General features: G+C 39.5%; 1 protein-coding gene across 3 annotated transcripts in view; it reads right to left on the bottom strand.

Moving 5' to 3' along the window:
- The window catches only part of MCF2L (MCF.2 cell line derived transforming sequence like), a 147,470-nt gene that overhangs the window by 35,425 nt on the left and 86,404 nt on the right, over nt 1-25,641 (bottom strand). For all 3 annotated transcript variants that reach the window (XM_042866514.1, XM_042866515.1, XM_042866516.1), the window contains 2 exons: nt 19,271-19,385; nt 2,107-2,197 (listed from right to left, as the gene is read on the bottom strand). In XM_042866514.1, coding sequence (XP_042722448.1) covers nt 2,107-2,197; nt 19,271-19,385 — 206 coding nt within the window. The remainder of the gene's footprint in view (nt 1-2,106; nt 2,198-19,270; nt 19,386-25,641) is intronic.

The following is a 25,641-nucleotide window of genomic DNA, read 5'->3' as shown; positions in this document are numbered from 1 at the left end:
CAAGTTACTGTAAAAGTTAATATTATGACTGTAAGTGACACGTCTGCAGTTGCCTACTCCAACATGCCTTAATCACATAAATAAAAGGACTGCCATCTGTGAAATACTTATCTAATATACTGAACAGAAAGTACAACACTGAATTTGGAAAGTGATTCACAAACTTCAGAGATTGAACCCTTTTTCTTTCTTTAACCACCCAGAAATTACGCTGTTATTGGCTTTCCCTACTGGAATCTGTTCAGTACTGCATCTCAAAAATGCAGTGGAAAAAAATATTTTTGCTAATATTTCTGTGCATTTTTAATAACTTACCATCCCTAAACAGACTTATTTTAGAAAAAGCTGTGTTGCAGGCAAATGTGGAGTACGGCCCAAGCATAGCCTGCTGAAGAAGGGGAGAGGTCATGCAAAACCAGGGAACAGGATGAGAACTACCCCTAGCTGTGCAGGTCAGATAAGGCTGCAGCTATGCCTCTGTCACTCCACTCACCTCCAATTGCCTTATCTATGCCTAACAACATACAGCCTAGTACTCATGTCAAGGGCCTGAGCTAAAACTGGAAGTTGTCAAAGAAAAGAGAAAGTGCTGCCTTTGGCAAAAATACGGAGACCATAGAACCATGTGATAATTAACCTAGGAACAATCCCTTACGTTTTTGAGAGCTGAAATGAGGTCATAAGGAACAAACGGAAGTTTCCCTGCTTTTCTGTCTGTGTTTTTCATACCTCTGCTTATATTTTAGTCTGCATACATTCTAACAGTTTGCTTCTCCTTGCTTATCAAGGCAAACCACGTGTAAAAAGGGTATAAAATCAGGTTGCTGGAGAACAGTGTTTGCAGCTCCCCTCAGCTGACCTGAAATCTCTCCCAACATGTGTGCCCCCAACCCCACCCCACTTTAGATTTCAGTTTGCAATGGATGCACTGACAAGATAGGTTCTACAACCTTTCCTACCCTAATTTACCTTCACTGGAATTTGTATAACCATACCCAATCAAATTTACCCCTAACTTACTCTAATTTATCTCCCCCCAGAGTACTGATTAGCCAGTCTGATACACTGTTTGTTTAGAATACCTGTGATTACAGATCATGTATGCAACAGCTTGCTCAGAATATATGTAATAATTTGTTTTGGTGCACCTGATCTGTGTCAGTGAATTGTAGTCACTGTCTTTTTTCTAGGTGAAACAAACTGGGAAATGGGGTGGGACAGCATACTACTATTTATGTGTTCAGTCACAAATAGCTATACAGCAGGAGTATTTTGTTACTATTATGTAAATACTTTGTAACTAGTAACAAACAAACATTTGATCAAAACAGGGCCACATAAAGGTGACTTTTACAGGTTGACAGGTTTGATTGACAGGTTTGATTAGACTTACTAATGGAACTAAAATTTTCAGTAATTAAAGAAAATAAATTAAATACAGGATTCTTACAGCTGTTTTTCAGCAATTACTGAAGGCAATTCAAGCCAGGACAACATGAGAATTTAAAAACAAAAACATGTTATGATAAGGACTTGAGCACACGACATTTATGAATCTCCTTTCGTACTTCAGTAAAAAAAAAAAAAGTCCTCTAAATGTCACTTCCCTTATTTCAAAAATCATTATTAAATCAGAGACCAATATTTACAGTGTGTGGGTATTTGTTGGTTAAGATTTTTCCACTTAAAGGCAACACTTGTTTTTATTCAAACACCACATGACCAGCTTTTAAACCTGCATTCTTTTGACAAGAGGTAAACAAATTTAGAACCCTAATGCTCAGCTAGTGCAAAGTGGATCCACAGCTCAGCAAGACACATGGGCTGCCCATGCAAGGGCTGCTCCCACCTGGGGAAATGCACACAAGACCATGCTCCCCAAGTGCCCTCTCAGGCTGATATTATGAGCTGCAAACTGCATTAAAAGCATGTCAAGGGCACATGATGCTCAGCTCCACTCAGCCGGGACACAAGAGCTACATATTTTGTGTGCCATACATCAGCTAACATTCTGTTGAATAAAAAGCTCCTGCAACTTTTCTGTTTATAAGAGAAAGGCTCAACATGGGAAATCTTTTTAAGGAGTTAATGTAAAACAGTACTCACTGCTATCCGCAGTATGGAAGCTTTCACAGAAGTCCATTTGTCCTGTCTGCGGTCTATGACAAGGATAAACCCGATTCCAGCATCTCGCAAACTAAGTTTGGAGGAAAAAGAAGAAGAAAAGGAGAAAGATCAGTTAAAAACAGAGGTGGAACTTCTCTGCTTCTCAAAAAAGCAGAGATAAAAGCTAGTTAAAAAAGAAACTAAAAACAAAAGACAAAACAACAAGATGCAAACAAATGGCAGCTTGACTCTTCTGTGCAGAATTTTCTTTAAGGTGTTGTAGATAAAGATGCAGTACACACCGTTGGAAAGATGCAGCAGTCCCAGAAATGTTCCACAGAGCTTCAAACCATATTCAAATCATTAATTGCTTTTTCATGGAAGGTAATTTTTACATGTCTTGCACAGAGGTTATTTCACAGGAAAATAACACACTTTGATTCTCCATTGTTTTGGTGCCTTCATAATCCCTCATTTACGCTGTTTCCAACAACATAATTCCAGGATGAAAACAAAGTCATTTTCCTTTTGCATCTGCTTTCAACCTTCTGATTGTATTGCTTTCCTCCTTACTAATGTTTAAAACACCTTAAAAACACAGGTTTTTCTGATCCTTCCACGGCATTCTTCTGTGCATCTGAAATTCTCAAATGCTTCCAGGTTACAAATTTGCTCCCAGGTACATTCTGACATTCACCAAAGCAAGAAACCCCTATTGCATTTAAAAACTCCAAGTCATGGATCTGAAAAACGAGATACGCAGCACTTCCTTGAAATGGAAACATCTGTGAAAAAGAGCACTGAAATCCTTGTGTATGGGTGACCCTCCTTGTTCGCCTGTGCTCAGCTGCATGTGCTACAGAGTACAAATAAAGCGATCTGCTTCTGTTTTGTAATTTCCCATCTAAGCCAATTGTGTAATGCCAGCAGCAGACTTTGCTGGCCAATCGCAATCAAAATGAAGACGACAGGCAAACACAAGGCAGACAGACTCGAATTTGTTATTTTCTTGTGTATTTGGTTATTTTTAATTACTCAGCTGGTCTGTCATTCCAGATGTTCATTTCACTGCAAGGCCCGTCGCCTGTGCTGTGTGAAGTGCTGGGAAATACTACGTATTGATTTATCACACCTTAAAAAATAAGAAAATAAAAAAAAACTATCAACTCAACAGAATGTGAGGATCCCTGAATCGCATTGCTGACTCATCTGAAAACACAGGATCATTTTGACAGCGTAATAATAAAAGGATTCCAAGGAAAATGTAAATTACAAGTAACTAGATGCAGCACCTTCAGCTAATCTTCAAAACGACAAATTTAAACATGACTTGCAGTCTATTCCCTCTCCTTTAAGAGGTGTACATTTCTCTAATTCACAGACTAAATACTTATGGGGAAACACAAATAATCAGAAAAAGTGCTAAGAAACACCAACAGTTGCTTTCTTCCATAAGCAGCTAAGTAATTTTATCACAGGAAGGTTTTAGATACCACCTCCAACAGCTCGCTATTTAACTCTTGCCTCTTAGTATAACACAGATAAACAACATCTGAGTGGTTGTCTTGTAAGCTTGACTAACACTTGCAGACAAAAGGGGCTTTATATTAGGAATATGCTTACAACCACAGTATATTTACATGATTTAGTAAAGCTTACCTTCTTCCTTCTCTTTCTTTATTTAAAGAGCAAGAGGAAATAAATCTAGACCAGTTTTTTAACATCATCTTGTATCCCATTAAAATTTGCCACTATTTTAATGTTCAGTCACTGAGCAAAATAAAATGTGAACAGCAACCACATCCCACAATAACCAGTTGACATAATGTACACATTGGGTCACACAGCCTAACATGGATGGAGTCCAAAAGTGGCTACAACTATTCCCATAACAGCTCATGGAGGTTTTGATGTTTTATGACTCTGGAAGAATTATTTTCAATAATCAGTAGAAGTCCTCAAAAGTCCTGAAATTTCTGCATACTTTCTCAGTGCCAAGCAGAGCTTCAGATCACAATATCCAAGTGCAACATCTACATCATACTTCCAGAACCTACCAACAATTGTGTACAACAAGAAGAACATTAAAGCCTCTGAAAGAACATCAGACTTATTTTCAGGGCACAGGGAAGGACAAACTCAGCTGGGAACCTGGAGAAGGTCCAGATGAAAGCACCACACAGATGAATGTTCATCACCTGCCTCAACATCAGGCATTAGGTAGTCTAATACCAAAGACAAGTTGTACTAAAAGGGAAGAGCTGACAAAGGAGAACACCAAAATAGCCCCAAAGGTGTCCTTAGTCAGCTTTCTTTGATTTAGAACAAGACTCCCTTCCAGGCTAAGAAATAAGAGCTAGCATTCCAACTGCTGTCTAGAAGAGATCCAGTGGCAAAGTCTCGAGCATCTGACTTCAAGCTACTACCACGCTTATCAGGTTGCTTAAAAAAATATAATTGCTCTGTTCTGAATCCTTCACTGAGTTTCGTTATGTCACTGAAAAATACATCATCTGTCAACTCCTAAATCAAGATTTGACCCACCCAATATATACAGAAGATATGAGAGGAGAGCATGGAGAAAAAAAGAGAAAGATAAAGAAGAACTTCAACTTGGTACTAGAAATTAACAGAAAAGTAACAGTCTCTTTTGCACATTCAACTTTTCCTAAGTGAATTAATTCAGATGCTCTTGAGGAAAGGGGCTTTTAAACACTCACTGTGGGAAAAGGTTTGTTATCCTGACGACAGTGCCTCACTGCAAAGGGTTGGCTATTGAGCCTGCAATCCAGCTCCAGCAAGTGGTAAGCAGGAAGCAACAAACCAAACTGAAGCATTGTGTACAACAAAGCTGAGAACATTATCAAGACACAAAGTCACGTATACAAGAACAAGTAAACACCGCAAACAAGACTGCTTGCCAGTCCAGCCTTGCTCAACTTCCCTCTCTTTCCTACCACCCACACTTACATACATCTTGTATTTGCAAGACCCCTCCTCGCCAGTCCTCTTTAGTGCATAGGATGAATGATGCTAACAAGCATGTTTTCAATTTTTCATTGCTTTCTCATCCACCTGAGAGTGAATTGACCATTGTACTGTATTTATTACATTCAAACCAAATATTCATTTCCTGATTTGCCCCCCCCAGTTTGCTTGAGAATGAAGCATTTTGGCTCCTGTTCTGCACCTGTGCTTCAGCACAAGAACGCTCTGATAAACACAGCCTGCTCCTGCTCATGGAGCCTTACCTCAAGCCTTAATCCAGCTGTGCTGTACTTGTACCAACTTAGCTCAAGTCTTTCCATGTGGCTGCATCAATCTCCAGCAAGCTTACCACCAACACCCACATTTGTCTTCTTCCCACTCATTGCTTCAGCCGTTCTTATTCCTTGCTGTCTTGTACCACAAATACCTCAGCAAATCCCAGCAGCCTGCTGCTCACACCAGCTTGTCAGCAGAATGCCCTCACAGCCCAGACAGGCTCCCAGCTCTGGTTAGCTGACCTGGCTCCAAAGCAGCCCCTGCTGCAACTGCAGTGAAATCCCCAGGCCAGCTCAACAGAGGACACTTTATGATAACAGACTTGACAATCTGTGACCATGGATTTAGCAGTTTAACTGAAAGGAAGGTGTTTCCTTACCATAAAGGCCATCATTCTTAGAAATGTCAAGTTCCTGACTAAAGGATAGAGAAACTGGATATTTGTTGGAAGCACAGTGGATTGTTCCCTATCTTCCTGAGAACAGCTCTGACGTGGTCTAACACTCAAACAACAAGAAATGTGAGAAATCAGGAAGAGAAAAAAAAATTGTCAGCACTGTAAGCAACTGTAAAACCAATTCTCACAGTAAGAAAGAGGAGCAGCCTTAGCAGTAGCACCTGACTATCAAGGCCTCTTGACATTTCCTTTACAACCTCTGTGGTTTTTTTTCCTTAATGCATTAACTTGTATCCGGTGTACTTTCTGAAACATAAATCATAAGCTTGCAATTCAAATTTAGTATTTCCTTCCTATGTTTCACTCCTAACACAAAACATACATCACAAATTCAGCTCTGTTCTTCTGTTTCCACAACAGCACAAAGAATACATCATTTCTGGAAAGGCAGAGAAACCAGCCCAGCTCTGTGGGGAACATAACTAGCAAACTCACAAAGATCAGATCAGAAAGGTAGAAAGCAGGGAAAGGGGAGTGATGGCCACAGAGGACAGATAATGGGAAAAAAAAGTGCAGCAGAGGATGGACTTCCGGTTCACCCCTCCTCCCACCTTGGGGATCCAGTGTAACACCATTTGGAGATGGTGAGAGTGAGGTTAAATACCTGCCAACAAGCACCGAGTGTAGAGCAGAACCTGGATTTTCCACCTAGCGACTCCTCTGCTTTTAGGTTATGGGGACATCTCCCTCTATGTCCTGTTTACAAGACTCATGATCTCATGCACCTGGGGGAAAGGGTGGGAAAACTTATAGTATGTAGGACTGCAGAAAGGAACTTCCTTTCCCCTGGGGTATGTGGAAGGAATTACATAGTCACCATCTGAAAGATCCCTGCATTTCTCCAAGGCATGGGTGGTGACAACTACTATACCATTAAGGTCCTACTGCTTTTACAGTGTTGTATGGCAACTGCTTGCAGTCTCTGCTCTCTGCTACCAGCAAAACAGTAAATCTTCAGACTTGTCACAGCAACTTGTTAGTATCAAATTTTTGGATGTTTGAAATTCAGAGCAGTATTTTAGATTAAATAATTTCAGTTCAATAAAAATGGGTTTCAGTCTTAAATCCCTATTATTATTATTATCCAGCTGGCTTCCATAATACATCAGATTGCTCACTACCTTGAGAGCCTCTGCCTATACATACAGGCTGACTAGTAATTCTTGCCTTCAGTGGCTGAATAGCTATTTCAATAGCAGGACTTCAGTAATATTCCACGTGGAATTACCACATCAACAGCATCAAGGCAGAGCGTGCAGCAAACTGGAGGCAAGTCACTGCATTATACATATAGATCCCTAACAGATCCCCAGTACCACTTGCTCTTCAGGTTTACTCATTCTGTAGCTCATCACTAATCATCAGTGTGTATCAGTGGTACACACAAACTGCTTGAAGAGATGTGGTATCTCATCAAGCTGCTTACTAATCCAGATCTTTTCTAGCATACAAGATGTGAGCCTATGTAGAAAGCACTGTGGAATTGAGCCATTCACACAGCATTGCTCATACTACTGCACCACAAAAGGGTTGAACATGCAAGACATGGTGAAAGTTCATCTTAGGAATGCTACTGCCTATACTGTGTACTGTTCACCATCCTATCCATAAGGTAATTATGCTTATGCTTGGGCATGCCACAAAGAGTTATGTGGATCAGCTCTTTAAAAAAAGAATTCTCAAAGGCGGGCTTGCATCTGGTATAGAAGACAAGTTTGTACTCAAAAAAGTTCAGCATATAAAATGCAGGCAGTCTCACAGCCTGAGCACTTGAATATCATGCATTCCCATCACGCAACTATTCATGACAGTGCTTCCAGCAGCCATTACTCTTTGAAGTCAGAAATCATCCTATATTCAGTCATCAGAGCACAAGTCAGTGCCCCCTGGAAGAGCATTTCCTGTTCCTTTGCTTAGGAACAGACCATTGGAAACCAGACAATAGCTACCAAGGCTATTGTTTCCCAAAATAAACTTTGTATCCTACATTTTATGGGACATTTAAACTGATTGAACCTGAGCAACTTCAAAGACTCCATATCTCCTGCTGCTGCTGCTGCTAAGGACACCTTCCAAGGGAGGTGAGGAATGAGAACAAGAACCATAAGTTTCCTAATCATAAGTGTTTTGTAGATTAAAAAACAAAACAAACATTAGGCTCCAGAAGACAGATAATATAATGAAGAATGTGATATTAATAAATGAAGAAAAAAAAGAAATCTTCACTACAGCAATTACAAAAAAAAAAATTCAGTCAAGCCCTATAGCCACAGGAACTAAACAGTTTAAGACTGATTTCACATTATCATTTCTCATACTGTATTTCCCTCAAAAACAAACAAACAAAAAAAGCAGCAACAGGTCACCTGGCACAGCCTTGTTCCACATTTCCTCTCTTTATGCCCTTTCTGTGTGATATCCAGAACTTCTATCTGAACACCAGATGTGCTCTAGAGGACGCAGTTCTTCACAGAGCAAAAAACCGAATGGCTTATGAATTTAACAAAGATAAATCAAATTTAAAGTTCAATTGTCATATTAAAGTCACCAGGCTCTAACAGTAACTAGTGTTTGGATAGTAGCTACACTACTTTTAATTCTTTATTGTTCATTATTGTAACATCTACTCCATTCCAAAACTGGGTAGCTTATCCATTTGATACTAGCACAGACCCATTAGCTAGATATTTAAACAAACTTTCTCCCCATACACAACAAAATAAACTATGAGATCTGACACTTTCCTGTAATTTTTGCAACATATTCTATTATTTTCAAATATATTTATTCTTGATGGGATCTTCACATATTGATTTTGACAGCCAGCTTCTCACTATCCAGAGTGAGACAAAGATGAATGACTTCTTATCCTTGGTAAAGATGCTTACAGGAAATAAAACCAACATGTTCATTCTTGAGTAAACATTGGAAACAAGTAGACTTATAATGCTCCACAAAGCTCCAGTTCAAAAGCTTCAGATATCATGGGCTTTTATAGCTTATAATACTGAGCCTTATTGGAAAAGGCACAGGATAAAATCTGTTCAGAGATAGCAGGAGCTAAAAGAAAATGATAAAGCAGGCATTGTTTGAGCTCTACACTAGACAATGAATCTTGTAGCTTCAATTACTAAGAGAGCCTTGAGGTTTTAACATAGCACCTAAATAAAATACTGCTTTGTAATGCTGCTGCTACTCAAGATACTGCTTATACATTTTCCGAAAACCTGCAAAGGCTGAGAGCTGGAGCTCTTCAGCCTGGAGAAGAGAATGCTCTGGGGAGACCTTATAGCTGCCTTCCAGTACCTGAAGGGGCCTACGGGGAAGTTGGTGAGGGACTTTTTATAAGGGCAGGTATAGACAGGACGAGAGGAAATGGCTTCAAACTGGAAGAGAGTAGATTTAGACCAGATATTGGGAAGGACTTCTTTACAGTGAGGGTGGTGAGACACTGGAACAGGTTGCCCAGTGAGGCTGTGGATGTTCCTTCCCTAGAAGGGAATGAATGGGGCTTTGAGCAACCTGGTCTAGTGGGAAGTGTCCCTGCCTATAGCAGGGAGTTGGAACTAGGTGATCTTCAAGGTCCCTTCCAACCCAAAGCATTCTATGATTCTATGGATAAAAATGTTGCAATTCTTTTTAATGCCAGCATTGCAAAATGATACTACAAATTCACTATGTAAATGCACAAATCATGAAGTTACTTATGCACCCAAGACGCATTGAAAGTGTTTTGAAAGATGGAAGATATCTCTCAAGTAACTATCCTTGCTCTAAATAAGCAAACTTTAAAAACATATTTGCTGTTTTTACAACAGAAAATTCGAGGTTTGCATTATTACCAATGGAAAAGAAAAAAATCTATGAAGAAAAATGGGATGAAAACATATTCCCAGAAGATGGCTCTATATGTGCATGATATTGTGACGACATTTAATTGTTTAGACAGAAAATAGCATTTCAGTGCCAAATGCTTCCAGAAACAAATCGTCTTTCAGGTCAAAGCAAATTGCATGCATTTGAGAACAGAACTACTCTTAACAAGCATAAACATCCACAAACAGAACATTTCTCAGATAAAGCTCTTCGGCAATCTAGCAGAGACCTCTAGAGCTCCTAAAGCAAACCAGTGTGGCATTTCAGCTCTGATTCACACTTGGGCCTGATATCTCAATTTGGATTTCTTTAGGAAACTCTTCCAGTTGAGGTGTACAATCATTCTATCAGATGCTGTTTCTTTTTTTTTTTTTATTCCAGCAACATTCATGAGAAAAACAAACACTGAAGAGCATTCCAATTTTGTTAAACACAAAGTAAAAGTGGAGAGCAACGATTGATGACTGGCATTGTCTTAGATGGAATTAGTAATACCCTTCTTGTCTTGAATTTTTCTAAACCTGTATCTCTTCAACTAAAAATGCTAAAGAAGTCAGTGCTGGCAGCAGTGCTGAAGATGTGTCCATTACCTTCTGATGCCCTTGAAAACTCACCCTGTGAGCACAGCCCCAAAGAACAGGCTCAGCTCAAGCTTCCCGAGGTGCTCAGTGCAAGTCATCACACCACAGCTTTAGTTCTCTATATCCAAATCCCTGGAATTTGAAAGAAATTTGCTATATAATCAATCACTGTTTTTAACTAGTACTGTACTAGCCTGTACTGTGCTTCATCAACAGGCTATACATCTGAAGAGTTTATTATTTGGGATTTTGGTGCCCTCTCATAGTCAGCTGAAGGCACTTTAGCTGTAGAAGGAAAAAAATCCATCCAACCTTAAGGCAGGCAATTATTCATGAAAAAATTATAGGAATGAAGCAAAAGCAATTTAAATGAAGCAGTCAGAAGTGCTGCTATCCAAGAGCAGCCTCTACTGGTCCGTTCAAAATTGCTGAATGCCAAGTAAAAATGATAATATGTAAAGCTCCTAGCAGAAATGGCTGCATTTCACACTGCACAGCTGATGATGTGACACCTCACAGCAGGAGTATTAACCCATAAGCAAGGAGGCAGCACTTCTCATTGATTCTTACACTGAAAATCTGATAAAATAAAAAACTGCTTTTAGGAACTTTGTAAGTAGATACAACATAGTTACACACGAGTTTTTGTCAGAGATGGAGACTTTGAAGGTCTGCAGAGGAACAGAATAACAAAGACAACACCAAAGAACATTACCCAAGGGACTGACAGTTCAAAATTTTGAATGCTTCATCCAAAATTCACAGTCTCTCCTGCTATGACTGCAGCCCAAAACACCATATGGCCACATCTGCTCCAGCTCATCCTTGGATCTAAAAATCCTTCTGTCCCCTTGGGAATATGGCCACAGAAGCTCCTTGTGTCTGCCCTCAAAGCAACAGCCTTCCAAGGAAGATAGGCTGCTGTCAGAGACACATTATAGATGAGGTGAGTGTCAGCTCATAGGTGCCAGGAGAGTTGCTCTTAAGCCCATAGGAAGGGCATTGAATGAAGAACGCCCAAAGGGCATTATCCTTTCACAGCAACAGGTCTCTTGAAATTGAGCAACACAAATCCAAACAGGGCTACTTGATGGACTTGTCTACAGTGCTCCTTGTGCTCCTCAGCCAAATAAGGAATCTTGGCACACAGTTTACTAATTTTTAAGTATTTGCACTGATTTATATGGCATACACAACCAGACCTCTCTTCCACACCCAGGTTTAGATATGGGTATTCCAGTCTTCTTCACTGTCACCTACTTGGCGATCTCCCAACACTCTCTTGCACTTTCATGCCAATTCCCCTTTAAATTAACTACGTAAAAATTGCCAATTGCAGTACAGTAATGCTGGCTATATTCCATCATATATGCTGATATTCTTTCTGCTCCAAATACCTTATGCTGTTGCGAGGGAAAGATGAGAGAATATAACCAGAATTAAAATAGGAACTAAAATGTCCAGGCATCACCATCTAGCCGTAGATCTATGACACACACTTATTTCCTTTCCACAGTACCCATCAGCCCTTTTGTATGTTAACATAGTCCACTAAAAAAAACCCCACAAAATAAAATCAGTGAGACTTAGATGTATTTCTGCAAGTAGAAGAAATAATTATTAAAAGACAAAATTCCTGCTTAACACAGCCTCCTATAGAACGTGAAATCAACCAAAATATTTTTAAGGAAGAACCTTCTTTTCTGAATGGAAAATTCAGTGTAATTTCTTCAGGTCACACAGAACTGCTTCCACAAGGACTGTTTGAAGAGAGACAAGAATTTTGAGGACCGCTTTAGACTTAACTACAGATGGCTGAAATAGGCCACGTTATCCTTGAAGGGACAATTAAGGATAAATAGGTCAGTAAAGGCAAAATGGCTCTATGTTTGTTAAGTTAAATAAACAACAGAAAGCCAGGGTGCTCCTAGCTTCAGGACTACGAAGTCTGACTCCACAAACATATTTCTACACCTACTCAAAATGATGATATTGGAACTACACACACTTCAGTATGTTTCAACAACTAATGCCACTAATGAAGTATTGACACATTCTTCCTAGAAAGTTACGTGCTGTGCTTTAGGAAGGTGAGCTTATTCTTAAGTAGAGGGTTAAATTCTCTGCAGTTGAGACTGGACTAATGGAAGCTCTGGCACAGGGTCCAGCATTATACTAATTAATTTCCACAAACTGAGCACTGCAAAAATACCTTGTCTCTTTACCAGATAACACGTGCCACGCATACAGAATCTATATACTATTCAAATCCTCCAAGTCCTTAGGGTGTACATGGGACTTAAAGAAAAAAAGGCTTTGCCTTAACAGTGATGCTTTAAAATAAGTTAAGACATTCACAAGGTGGACATTAAAAAAAAAAAAAAAAAAAGATGAACTGCCTCAAATCTAGTAAAAATTTAGACTAAGAAACACACAGAGCTTCCATCTAATCTCATCAAACAGTGCATCTGATGCAAAAGCTTAAGGCAACATGCTTTACTTTAGGATTCAGTGCTCTTATTTTAAACACAAAACTTTACATTTCTTTTTTGCTTACAAGAACATACTGCATTTATACAACTGTTTGGCAGCTGTGCTCAGAGAGGAAGGCCACGCACAGCATGACAGATTTTGCTGGAAGTCTTGGGATGTTCTCATTGACAAGTCTGAGGGGCTGCCAAAGTAACAGCAGGATACAGGTTTTTGCCTGGATTGTAATCTGACGAAGAGGAGAGCGTGGAAGTGAAACTGGGCTGACACTAATAGACACTGAAGCTGCAAAACTGTTTCTCAGCATGTCAGTATGAACTGACAGAGTGCCTGGTTTTTGGCACTTCTTACCCATTATGCCATGACATTCACCCCTGGTGCTCCATAAAAATAGAAAAAGTTAACTCTTAGCTAGTTATGCACTCATTTAGGCTGTAGATACATGAAGTAACACGTGGTTACTCTCCCATCGGCTCCTCAGAACTTCAGCTAGGGCCTTGAAGGACTCATCAGCTAGAAACATGGTGCTAACCCTAACACGACTGCCCTGGATTCCAGAGCACAGCAGTGAGTCCATGCTAATGAGACTAATAAAAAGGTTTGTTGGCTCCAGAAATATCTATGCCATGCTGTGGCATGTTCTCCTGGTCCCCAGCTATTCATCTCCTCACGCGTTGCTGCTCTCACTCTACATCTTGTTCAGTCTGAGCCCCTGAGGAACTTGGCACAGACATCTGTTATCCCAAATGATGGACAGATGCTATGCTGCACCTGGAGCTCAGCAGATAATAACAATAGAACTTCCAGAGCCCTCAGACACCAACTCTGTCTGAGGTAATCTTGTTCTGTTTATAACTTGAACAGCACAGCTCCATAACCTCACACACCAGGCGGTACCACAAACAATAGCGTTTCTTAGAACATCACAGTGTTGGAGCAATTGTAAACCATGGAGATTCTAAACATGAGGACATTTTCCTGGGCAGGAAGCTGATGGGGAAAGCCTCCCAAACAGGAAATAGCAGAACACAATAATTTAACCTGAGATATGCTTAAGGCCATGCAGTGGGACAGTGGGGCATTACAAAAAAAATCTCTAAATACAAGCACAGGAGGACTGAGCACTGTATTTAAAAAGCAGCTTAAAGACTTGATGTGGCCATGAAAACCTGTTTCAAATTTTCTAATCTATACTGTTTCTCTTGAAGGGAGCTTCATGTTTAAAATTTAGCATTACACGTTTTAAATATTTTCTTTTTAATCTCTTGTGACCACAAGAGTTTTAGCTTTTCTCCTTCTTCAAAGATAAACCTATAAGAGCAACGAAGAAAGTTATCAAAGCCATTTCTTTTTATTAACAACTTACCGTTATCAGATTTCAGTAGAAACTGCTAATTAACCAGAAGCAAAACCATGTGTTTGAGAAATCCTATCTTTTTTTAAACCACAGCAATTGTCTGTTAATTTATTTTACACTGAGTTCTCATGCCACACTCCACAGTTTGTAAACTCACATTCCAAGGCATACACACTGTTAAGTTAACAAAAAACATGTTTAAGTTACAGCCTTGATTGAGAGAAAAAAGCATAAATAACACTTGCCTTCAGTGTACATCACTTATCATTGAAGTCTACTTACTAGATGATATAGAAAAATGAAACATGAAAGTTAAAAAAAAGCTTTCAAATGAAGAAAACAAATGGTCAGTGCCCAAAATAACTTCTTAAGGGTACAACAGAGAGTTACATCAAGATCCTATTCCAAAACTGAGTAAAATATTCTCCTTCCATCTTTTGTAGAGAATGTAAAAACAGTACATCCCACAGGTGCCTTTCCTCTTTGCTATTGGAATAACAGGCACTGTGTATGGAAGACCTCAGATTTTTTACTCAGCTATGTGGCTGTCAACCTAACCAGCTTACCAGCAGGTTCCCAAAGGACTCAGCCAGTGAAGTAACAGGAGTCATTCTTCACTGCAGGCTCTTAACAAACATGAGATCTGCTACACAGATGTTGTAAAATGTTCTCAAAGCATCTCAAACAGAGGCAAAATTGGCTCACTATTCTCTGCTGAAACTGCTGACTTCAAACAGCATGTTCCTTACAGACACTCCCATATAGATATGAATGCAGCACGGCCATTGGCAAGACCTATTAATTCCTGTGGATCACTAGTTCTACTGAAAGTATATGCAGTAATTTAACATTTTCAGGTATTCTTCCTAGAAGACATTGCCTTAAGAGCATTACATACCATTATGGATTCTCCTTCTTTCACTTTGGATATTATATGTATAAAACAAAAAGTGATGTATAAAGCATCACTTGAGCTAAACAAAATCATTCTCAGGGGGAAAGTCTCCACCTTTTCAGTAAAGAAATATTTTGTACTTCAATAACACTTCTAAAATCACTAAATGTTAAAAGGAAAGATCTGTTTCAGAAGTATTACACGTATACCTTTATCATATACATCTAATCACTGCAGCAGCAGTTATAAAATGATCAACTATAATCTCCTACTGTCTATATTTGTCATCCTTAAACCACTGCTGTAGCAGGAAAAAACAGTGATCTTTAATGACACATAGTACACAATTGCTGTCGTACATCATGTCAACAACTCTGGACCAAAAGCTTGGAGGTTACGAACTGCACGTTAGGCACTGTACTTTATCCAATTGTCTACAAAACACAAATTTACCCTGCAATGTAAGCAAGATACTAACCTGAGAAAATGGTTCAGCTTTCTGTTTAATGGCATACAACTGCACCAGATTTAACAGAGTATCTTAAGTTGAAATGAAGTATTCCCTTTCCATCATCCCTTTTCTTAACTGCCTCAAATATGAGACATTTCCACATCAGAAATTACACTGATAGCTCTGCTATTTGCATTATCCTACTCCACGGGCATGTAGGTTGTAACATGTGACTTAAAATAGTTCTGCTTCTGAATGAAAGGTGACCTATGAGACATTTAACTCTTCATGAAAAGAGCACTGTCAAGAAAGAGTTTACACTGGAAAATCTTGTAAAACTGTGTTTGTACAGTATAGAATAATAATACAATAAGAGGGTTCAAGGTTGTGTTTGCATATATATAATTAGATGGAATAGTAAAGACAGGTTAAGAAGTTTTGGCTTCCCTATTTGGACAGAAAGTCCTTATTACCATTACAGATACTCTTTTCCTTGGGAACAAATCTGAATTTACTATCACAGCAAATACTTTACTGGACAAAATCTGCTGTAGAAGACAAAAGTCCTTTCTTTTTGAGTCTCTTAGCAGCTTCTCATTGTCATTCCCACGAAATATCATTTCCCTTAAGACATGATCGCAGGCATTCAGACAGTGAGTTTCGAGTTATTGCTGCCAACCCCTTGCTGTGATCTGGAATCCTGTGTGAGGCCAAGTGGCACTAATAGCTTAGCACGCTTTCCAAGCAACTGGCTCCAGACATACCTATTGCTCTACAGGGCTTTTCACAGAAAAGCTAATTTCCTCTAAGTCAGAATAACCGAAAGACTCGTGTATTTCATAAACTAAATGACATCAAGCTGTAGAGCATTCCATGCACAAAAGCTGAGCTGCATAGGTATGCTTCATGTCAATCTGTATAACTTAGATATTTTTTAATAAGCTTACTAGATAAACAAATTATTAACTAACCGCTTCCATTTCTCTCAAAAACAGTTTTGTAAGCATCAAAAACAGCCTTCATGATTTTAGCCCTTGTAAACCAAGTTAACAGCAAAAATCCTGCAGTAAGTAACCTTTAACATCATTACAAATGCCAACAAATAATTTTACAACACTGCCATCTTTGGGGTATTTGCAGTCAATAACTTATCATTAGGGGAAGACAAACAGAAAAATGAACAGAATGCCTACTCCTAGATTTTTCATTAGTGAAAACGTGCTCCCAATGCTCTGCAACACACTCAGTGCTTCCCCTGCACCAGATGTTGTTTGCTGATCAGAATTTCCCACACAAACCCACTTGATGAAGAAGTTCTGCAGGCCATGATAAAGTGCCTTACCAAGGACCTTCAAAAAGAGAAGATGCAACTACAGTACATAATTATTTTGTAATAACAATGTTCAAGAGAGGTGCTATCAAGGGAGGCTTACCACCATACACTTTAAACAACACAAGGATAAACAAAGAAAGTGAGGCCGACTGTTGGCTTGCAGCTCTTCTCCCTGATTTATGTAGATGTTAATAAGGTGTTAACAGGAGGGCACAGGAAGCAGGTCCTACAAGTAATTAAGAGGGAAGACCTTTACAAGACCAAAGTTATAACTCTCCATGCACATTCAGTAAACAAAGGCACCCACGTGCACGAGGGACACATGCCACGATTACTTTCAGACATGAGTTCAGCATGGCCCATGCTGAACAGCATTGAATGTTGTCAGCGAAAAGAATGAGGAAAAGCAGCTTTAGACCAACATAGTGTGTTACACAACTTGTGTTTAAGAGTTTTTAATCTGGCAGAGTCACACAGTCCATTTTGGGAAAGGCATAAAGGAGATCTCTTGAGTCATACAATAGCCGAGAGCTTCCTGAGATGCTTTAACATCCCACTCAAAGAGCCAGACCTAAATTCAGAACAGGTAGCTCAGGGTTGTGTACAGCCAGGTCTCAAAAACCTCCACAGATGAAGGCTGTCTACCTCAAAGCCTTATTACTCTCCCAGCAACAAACCAATGATCCAATTTTCTACCCAATTAGCTGCCCTCCTGCCGAGGCTGTAATGACTCAATTTGGATATAAGAGTGCTGGGGAAAGGCTGTAGAAAGTGTTGCTGAAGTTAAGGTAAAAGGTATATACAGCTTCCCCTTATTTATGCATCTAGAGATTTCACCACAGAAATAGGATGATTAAGCACAATTTTCCATTGTTTTATTCATGCTAGCTACTTCCCAGCACTTTCTTCTTTCTTGTGACTATAAATGTGTTTGAAGAGGACTCACTCTATAAACTTCCTGACAGAGTAAAGCAAGGTCAGTTAGCCTATAGTGCTTCAGATCATTATTCTCAGCCTTTGCAAAGATGAATGTAATATTTGCTTTTCCCCGGACATCACAGACTGCCTCTGATCACTAAAACCTTTAAAAGATGATAAAGAATAGCCTTGCTGTATTACTGGCCAGCACCACAGATACTTCAGATGCAGCTTAGATTATCCCATAGCCTGCACTTAGGTCAAATATTTTCAAGAGATCCTGGAAATCCTCATTTATTTCTAGACGTTCTCCTCCTTGAACACTTTCTCTAAGAATACAGGCCTGGAAGATTCTGTCAGAGAACACTGAAGCAAAGAATTCATTAAGTATTTTAGACACATCCATGTTGGCAACCGCTAATATATTCAGCCCATTCATCACAGGTGCATATTTTCTTTGTTCATTCCAATACTGTTAATGCAGCAGAATGATTTTCTCTATGGGAGCAGGGTGTGTGGGGCTTGGGGGCTTGATATGCCTCATTCCTTGTTCTTCAGCTCAAGGTGCATTGGGACATTCCTGAAACCACCCCTATGTGTTTGGGCAATGTTTCTGTATTTGTCCTTTGTAGCTTGTCACTACATTCGTCTGCTGCATGCTGCCTTTGCAATGCAGCAAAAAGTTGCAAGTTTCCTATTTAGCCCAGACAGTATCTCAGTGGGTGTCTTCATTTTTCAAGACATGGCATTATTGTGCTTTGACATTGCTTGTCCTTAAAAACCTCACAGCTTTCAACCACAGATTTACTCTTCAGAATTGGCTTCCACTGAATTACACCTACCAGTTCCCTGAACAAGCCAAAATTTAGGGTCTGTATTCCACTCTGCTACTTGCCTTCCTCACCTCTAACAGGATCTTGAATGTCACTGTTTTGTTCCCTGACTGATTTTCAACAGAACCACAGGTTTTGATGAGTGGTTGATTGGCAGTACTACCATGCCCTCTAAGACAATTGAGTTTAATTGCAGGACCGGATTAGCACCACCACTCAAATTTTTGGAAGTGCTACAGAAACTGTACATTCAGTATGATAATGAAATGGAACAGAAATAGTTAGGACAAATCCCCACACGTAACTGTGGAGTTCTATTTCACACTGTGTAACATTTTGAGTAACATCCAGGAATTAGCAACTTCTGCCAAAACTGTGTTTTCAATTAAAACACAGAACATTGCACTCTAGGATCCAGAATGCAAAGAAATGAAAAAAAGAGCACAACTTCTATCACAACATCTTTATCCATGCCTACAAGGAAGTAATTTTTTTTCATGGCCTGATGAACTGTAAATAGCACTATATATAATTAATCTAAAATGCTACATTAGACAGTTCACAATCAAAACTCTCATTGACCCTGCACCACCAGCCGCATTTGCTTCTGCTTTAAATGCTAAGCCTGACTTTCAACCCATGATGCGAATGACTGAAAAAAAGAAATATTTTATCAGATAAGAGAATTTTCTACCAGACAGGTGCTTACCTCGGGATGCTGGTCAGGTAGGTCAGGACATTCTGGAACTCCTTCTCAGGGATCTCACTGAAAGCTGGGTAGTCTGGAAAGGTGATAACAGGACACCCATCTCCCCCTCTTCCACCTACAAAAGAAACAAGCAGCAAGTGTGTTTACACTTTGGTCCTTCTATCTAGTCTGCAATTTGCCAATATTTAAACTATTGTACTTTTTGTTCTCTTTAAGCAGTGCTCAGATTGGACGCTATGTATTCTAAATAAGTGAGTCTTCTGAGCTTAGTAAGTTTTATAGGTAAGGACTTGTTGCAGCACATGGGATTTTTTTCCCCGTGCACGTTGTTTCATGTAAACACAGTTCAGACACCAGGTGGCAGTGCATCTTTCATTTGATAAGCGATAAATGCAAGTAAATACAACCCATCTGGAGAAAAACAAATAACTGATTTAAGAAAAAAAATAATTCAGAATTAAGCAGGCAAATCTTTATCTTGAACCAAACTCTACCTTCTCAACTTGACTAATTCCTGCAAGCCTCTCCTCTGCTCTGCTTTCAGGACAGTCTAGAAGAGGTGGCAAAACAAGCTAAAGGAAGATATTTTAAATGAGGTTTCCTGTTCAGCTTCTCAGACTACCTACATCTGGTAAAGCAGAGCCAAGCATCTACACTACAGCATGGTTGCTGAGCAGATAGATCACCTAATCTGTACTTTTCTGACACTTGCACCACAGCTTTTTAAATGCACTTCACATGCGTTTTTATATGCCACAATACAGTGTCATTATTATTATTGTTCTTTTTTAAGGTCATGCTAATACTTAAGCAAATATCTTCACAGAACTACATTGGACACAGGAGCTGTTGAACTGTAGCAGCTGCATGAATTTCACAGCTGGGGGAGTTGTGGAGACAGTGCTGGAAAATTATTTTTGCTCAGCAATTTGAAAAAAAAAAGAAGAAAAACAGAGAGAAATGACTGTGACAAAATGATAAGTATATATTTTGCGGCTTTGAACTTCGCCCATTTTGTATAAATACATTGTAAAATGTATTACTAGCACTATTTGATCATGAGAGCAAGTGCCTCTGCATCCAGCCTCAACAGAAAAAGAAGAAATACTAGAACTCAGACTTATTTGATAAAAGAAAGCACCATTTCCCTCTGAAGCCACAAGTAATTGCAACAGCACAAACGATATCCTTCTGTTAATACACAGTGAATCTGACTTGCATCTACTTGGTTGCAGGCAGTATGGCGCTCCACCATGCAGCTCTTGAAGTCAAAGATCAGAAAATAGCGTGCTTTGGATTCATTTAAGCAATAATAAAATGCAACTGTTAGATAAATCATGAGTTTGCAAACACAACCTTTATGACACATACAGACACTGCAACGCTAAGTTAAGGGAGCTACTTTTAGCTACACAGATGCTCACAGCACAAACCTAAGTTAAAAAACAACAACAACAGGGGTTGTTATTGTTTTCATTTTGCTCTATCCGTGTTCTAGGGAACAATGCATTTTCCTCTCTCATTTCTTCTGAAAGCATTTTTCAGGCATGTTAATGAACGTTGCCTACATAGTGTCCTGCTCTCTCTAGAATACCTATATTTAGTTATCATTATACATTATTTTTAGTTTTCCCCTGGTTACTTGCTTTGTTCTATAACGTCCTATGAATAGGCCATATGAAACAAAAGAAAAAGAACAATACGTTTGGCTGGACATGGCCTCAAAGCAGAACCATGGAGCGTGACTTCTGGGAAGTTCCCAGACCACCACTAATTGTCAAGGGGAAATGCAGAGCCATCCTGCCTTGACAAAGCCTATAAATTTTCAGTTTCTAGTGTACTCATCATTTGTTATCGTGGGTGGGGATGACTCTATCCTATGTGTTAGTACCCAGTTGAGCACCAATACTCCTGCATTTTCCTGATTTAATGCTTGGACACACCTATACCTCCCAGGGCTCCTTGAGTGCTTCTCATCACCAGAGTCTCACTGCTGCAAAGAGCTTATTTGATGTGTTCTTAATAAATACTACAGAATTTCAGCTTTAACATCTCAGTGCAGAAAGTGACTTCTTGACATAACAACTTGAAACAGATGATACTGCAACTGGAAGTACACTGCTGCAAGTGAGAGACATGCTGCTCTAGAAAGCACTGGCTTCTTGCAAATGAGCGTCATGTTTCTGGTAAGGAATTTCTCCTTTCTAAATACATTACTCAAGTAATTGGAGTACTCAGAGCATCTGAAATTAAGAGTAGACTTAATTAAGTAGTGGATAAAAGCACATCCTTTGCAAAGGAAAAAATAAAGAGAAGCAAGAAGTAATTGTTAAAAATATCTGCTCCTTGAAATGAGAGGCAAGGTTTGTTTATATTACTTCCAAAGCTGCATTTTGCCCAGGCTGATCAGCAGTAAGTATACCAGTTTAGAAAGGAGAGGTTTTTTTCATTATTATTTTTTTTAAATCTCTACAGACTAAGAGTTCAGTGTTCTGAATGTTAAGTTGCAGTCAAGTCTGTACCTGAGTGAGACAAACTGCTATGTTTCTACCTCTTCTACTGTCAATACATAATGTGCAGACTGAATGTCATATGGGCAACAAAACACGTTTAAATTTAAAAATAAATGCTACTATACGATGCTGAATTCACACAAGTTCAAACAATTTTACAGACTCAGCACCCATGGAGCAGTTTAACAAGGGAGGTATTTCCACATCATTTCCACAGAAAAGAGCAAAAGCACTGATAATGAAATAAGGTTACAGACAGCAAGGAGAAACGTGTCATCCACAAAGATAATTTAAAGGGCCAAAGCCATCAGGCATTTGAAAGCTAGTAGCAATAACTACTTCCTCAACTGCAGGAAAAACAACTATTAATAAACAGGCAAGTTGCTTGAAGAACTATAAATAGCAATACATGCATATTGCATTTAATGCAAATATCTTTTTTATTTTGGAGTTGTGCAATGCTTGGAAAGGCATTCAAAGGAAAGTGAGATTAAAAAGTTGGCTCAGTATTTGCAGTGGCCCTAAGTGTCATTTGCACATTACATAACATACGTGATTTAAGATGCACATACACAGATACCTGTCTCTCCTTTGTTCATCTACACTAACTTCATTACATAAACATATAAGAAAATATAAAATACAAACAAGAGACTGTAAGCAAGATATGCATTTTCCAGAGAGTTTTGAATGAATGTTCATATGTCCCTTGAGATGATTTAAGAAAGAAAAGGAGGCAGAAAAGCCTTTGCTGTGGAAAAGAAAAACGGTTGCACAAAAACTAACTAGAAAAAAAGAGTAAGATGGATGAAACAGTGAACTAAGTAGAAAAGGATTGTCTGTTTGTGTATGTGGAAGGGGATATCTAATACAGACAAGCAGCAACAAAAAGAGTAGCAACAATTCTTGAAAATAAAGATCTTGTTCCAAAGAAATAAAAAGCTCCAAAGAAAAAAGCTAGGCCTGAGGTAAAATATTAACATCATGTTTTTCATCTTTTCACCAAATAACTGATTTAAACGCAAATAACTGATTTAAAACCTCGTCCAGAGCTTGCCCCAATTAACTGTAGATTGAACACACAATTGCAGACACTCTGCTGAGCCACAGCTGGAACCTTCAACATCGACAGGAAGAGTAATACCTTGATGCAATTACACTTGGCTGTGTTTGCTGAAAAACTGAAGGATGAAAGTTTTGTTTTAAAATGTCAAAGTGAAATGAAAATGCATAAGTCAAATTGTCCAATAATAATAAAATAGAATATAGTCCATAGTAATACAGCTGTCCTACTATAGAAGGCAAAAATAACTGAGTTAAAAGAGATATGAGCCTTGCATCTAAACTGAGTAAAATAGAATGACACATGGCTGATCTCACTAAGCTCCACTGCACAGTAGATTTAATGAGTGCTGACGATGCTTGTGGCTGTATGAACTCAAGAATGTTAGGGAGTGAAGAAACTACCATTGGACTCCCTGAGACTTTTTTTATTCATCTTCTGTAATCATCAGTTGTCCGCTTACTTCTGAGGGACAAAATGTAAGCACTACTTGCAGTTGCCTAGATAGGCTGGTTCTTGAATGACATTATAAGCTATTTTTTTTTTGTGCCAGTTTAAGAAGGAAACTTGGAAAAGCTTGGAAGCTTAGAAAGTAGAAAAAAATTGCAAGAAAAGAGTTGTAGCTTAAATACCATCATTTCAAATGGAGTGTGAACACTCAACTTCATAAAGAAATTCTCACTTCCACCTGATACCATCACCCTATAGAGGAAATAATCACTACCACAGACCCACACTTAGTCCAGCTTATATGGAAAGAATAAATTATAATAAACAGTCACCAGCAAGTACAGTGAGATTTAAAGAGCTTTTGACAAGCAAAGCAGAAAATCATTTCATTCTTTTCATCTCATGCAGGAATAAACAGAAGAAAAGAACAGTCAGAGCCCAACTTCAGCCTAGAGACTATAACCTCCTTTATACTGAAGGAGGCAGAGTAGCTCTGCGAAGCTACTCGTGCTCTCCCTTTCCACGCAACACTAAGCCGAGTCGTGCAGTTGATACAATAGAAGGCAGGGATGCCATCCAGAGGGACCTGGACAGGCTCAAAAAGTAGGGACTACGTGAACCTAATGAGGTTCAACAAGGCCAGAGGGGAGAGGGAGAGAGTAAGTTCACTGCTGCACACCTGCATGAGCCTTACATACAGGAAGGCAAGAAAACAAAAACAAAAAAAATAGCCAGCAGCTCATCAGATGCCAATCAGCCTAATCAACAAGCAGAAGCATTATCTCCCTTTACCCATTAGCAGCTAGTCATGGTCCCAGCACTGGATTGGACCAAGCTCAGCATCTGATGCCTGCAAGCACAAACACATTATTTACTTGGCAAAGTTAGTCCAAGGACATCAAAGACATTCTGTGCTATGTAATTACAACTGTGCTGATTTTAGAAACTTTTTTTTTTTTTTTTTTTTTTTTTTTTTTAAGACTAGAAGCAGGTTCCTTTGCAGAAAGAAGGCAGCAATACCAGTATGAAAATCCCTTCCAGACCTACATATGTTTAAGCCCAGCACTGAGACTGAGAAACTTGTGGCAGTGCTGCTCACTGAAACATTGCTTTCATTAAGTTTCAGGTAGCAGATCCAATAACACCTTAGCCTAGGTGAGACCTACAAGAATTCAACAGCATATCAGCACAGTCACACTGTGCTCCCGCATTTCCAACAAGAGCTTGGTTAGCTCAAAGACCTCTCTAGATCAGGATGTACCAAACTCCTTAGTACTTCCTTCCTTATTTCTTGTGCTTTTCAACATGTTTATCAACCACCTGGACAGTGGGATAGAACGCACCCTCCATACATTTGCTGACAACACTGAGTAGTGCAGTTGATACAATAGAAGGGAAGGATACCATCCAGAGGGACCCGGACAGGTTCAAAAAGTGGGACTACATGAACCTGATGAGGTTCAACAAGGCCAAGTGCAGAGTGCATCATGTGGATCATGGAAATCTCACGTATGTGTAACAGACTGGGAGAACTCCTTGAGAATAGCTCTTTTGAGAAGGACTTGGGGGTTTCTGGTGGAAGAAAAGCTGGACATGAGTCAGTAGTGTGCTCTTGCAGCCTGGAAGGCCAACTGTATCCTGGGTTGCATCAAAAGAAGGGTGACTAGCAGGGAGACACAGGCAATTGTCCCTCTCTACTCTGCCTTGTGAGGCCCCATTAACAGTACAGGCCTGGGGCTCCCAGCACAAGAAAGTCATAGAGCTGTTGGAGAAGGCCCAGAAGAGGACCATGAAAATGAACAGAGGGCTGGAGAAGAAAGAAAGGGATCTGGGCCTGTTCAGCTTAAAAAAAAAGAAAAGGCTCCATGGAGACGTCATTGTGGCCTTCCAGTACTTGAAGGGAGCTTACAAACAGGAAGAGATCAACTTTTTTCATTGTCTGCTAGTTATAGAACAAGGGGGAATGGCTTTAAACTAAAAGAAGGGATTTTCATTTTAGATATTAGGAAGAAATTCTTCACTGAGAGGACAGCGAGGTGCTGGCACAGCTGCCCAGAGAAGCTGTGGTGCCCCATCCCTGAACATGCTCAAAGCCAGGTTGGATGGAGCCCTGGGCAGCTGAGCTGGTGGGGGGGCAGCCCTGTCCAGGGCATAGGATGGGGCCGGGTGGGCTGGGAGGTCCTTTCCAACCAATGCCATTCTATGATTCCATGATTTTCCCTCATGTAGTCTTTCCTCTGACCCTCAGTTCCATCCCACTCTACTTCATTTTCCAGGAGCCAGGATAATTAAAGAGTTCCACTAAGAAAAAAAGAAAGAAACAAAACTAAGAAACAAAAAATAAT

This window comes from Lagopus leucura, unplaced genomic scaffold, assembly GCF_019238085.1.
Source record: "Lagopus leucura isolate 7727_CA_CO unplaced genomic scaffold, USGS_WTPT01 Super-Scaffold_100001, whole genome shotgun sequence".
Classification (NCBI taxonomy): Eukaryota; Metazoa; Chordata; class Aves; order Galliformes; family Phasianidae; genus Lagopus; species Lagopus leucura.
Note: the sequence above shows the minus strand (reverse complement) of the source record. Positions and strands in the feature narration are given on the sequence as shown.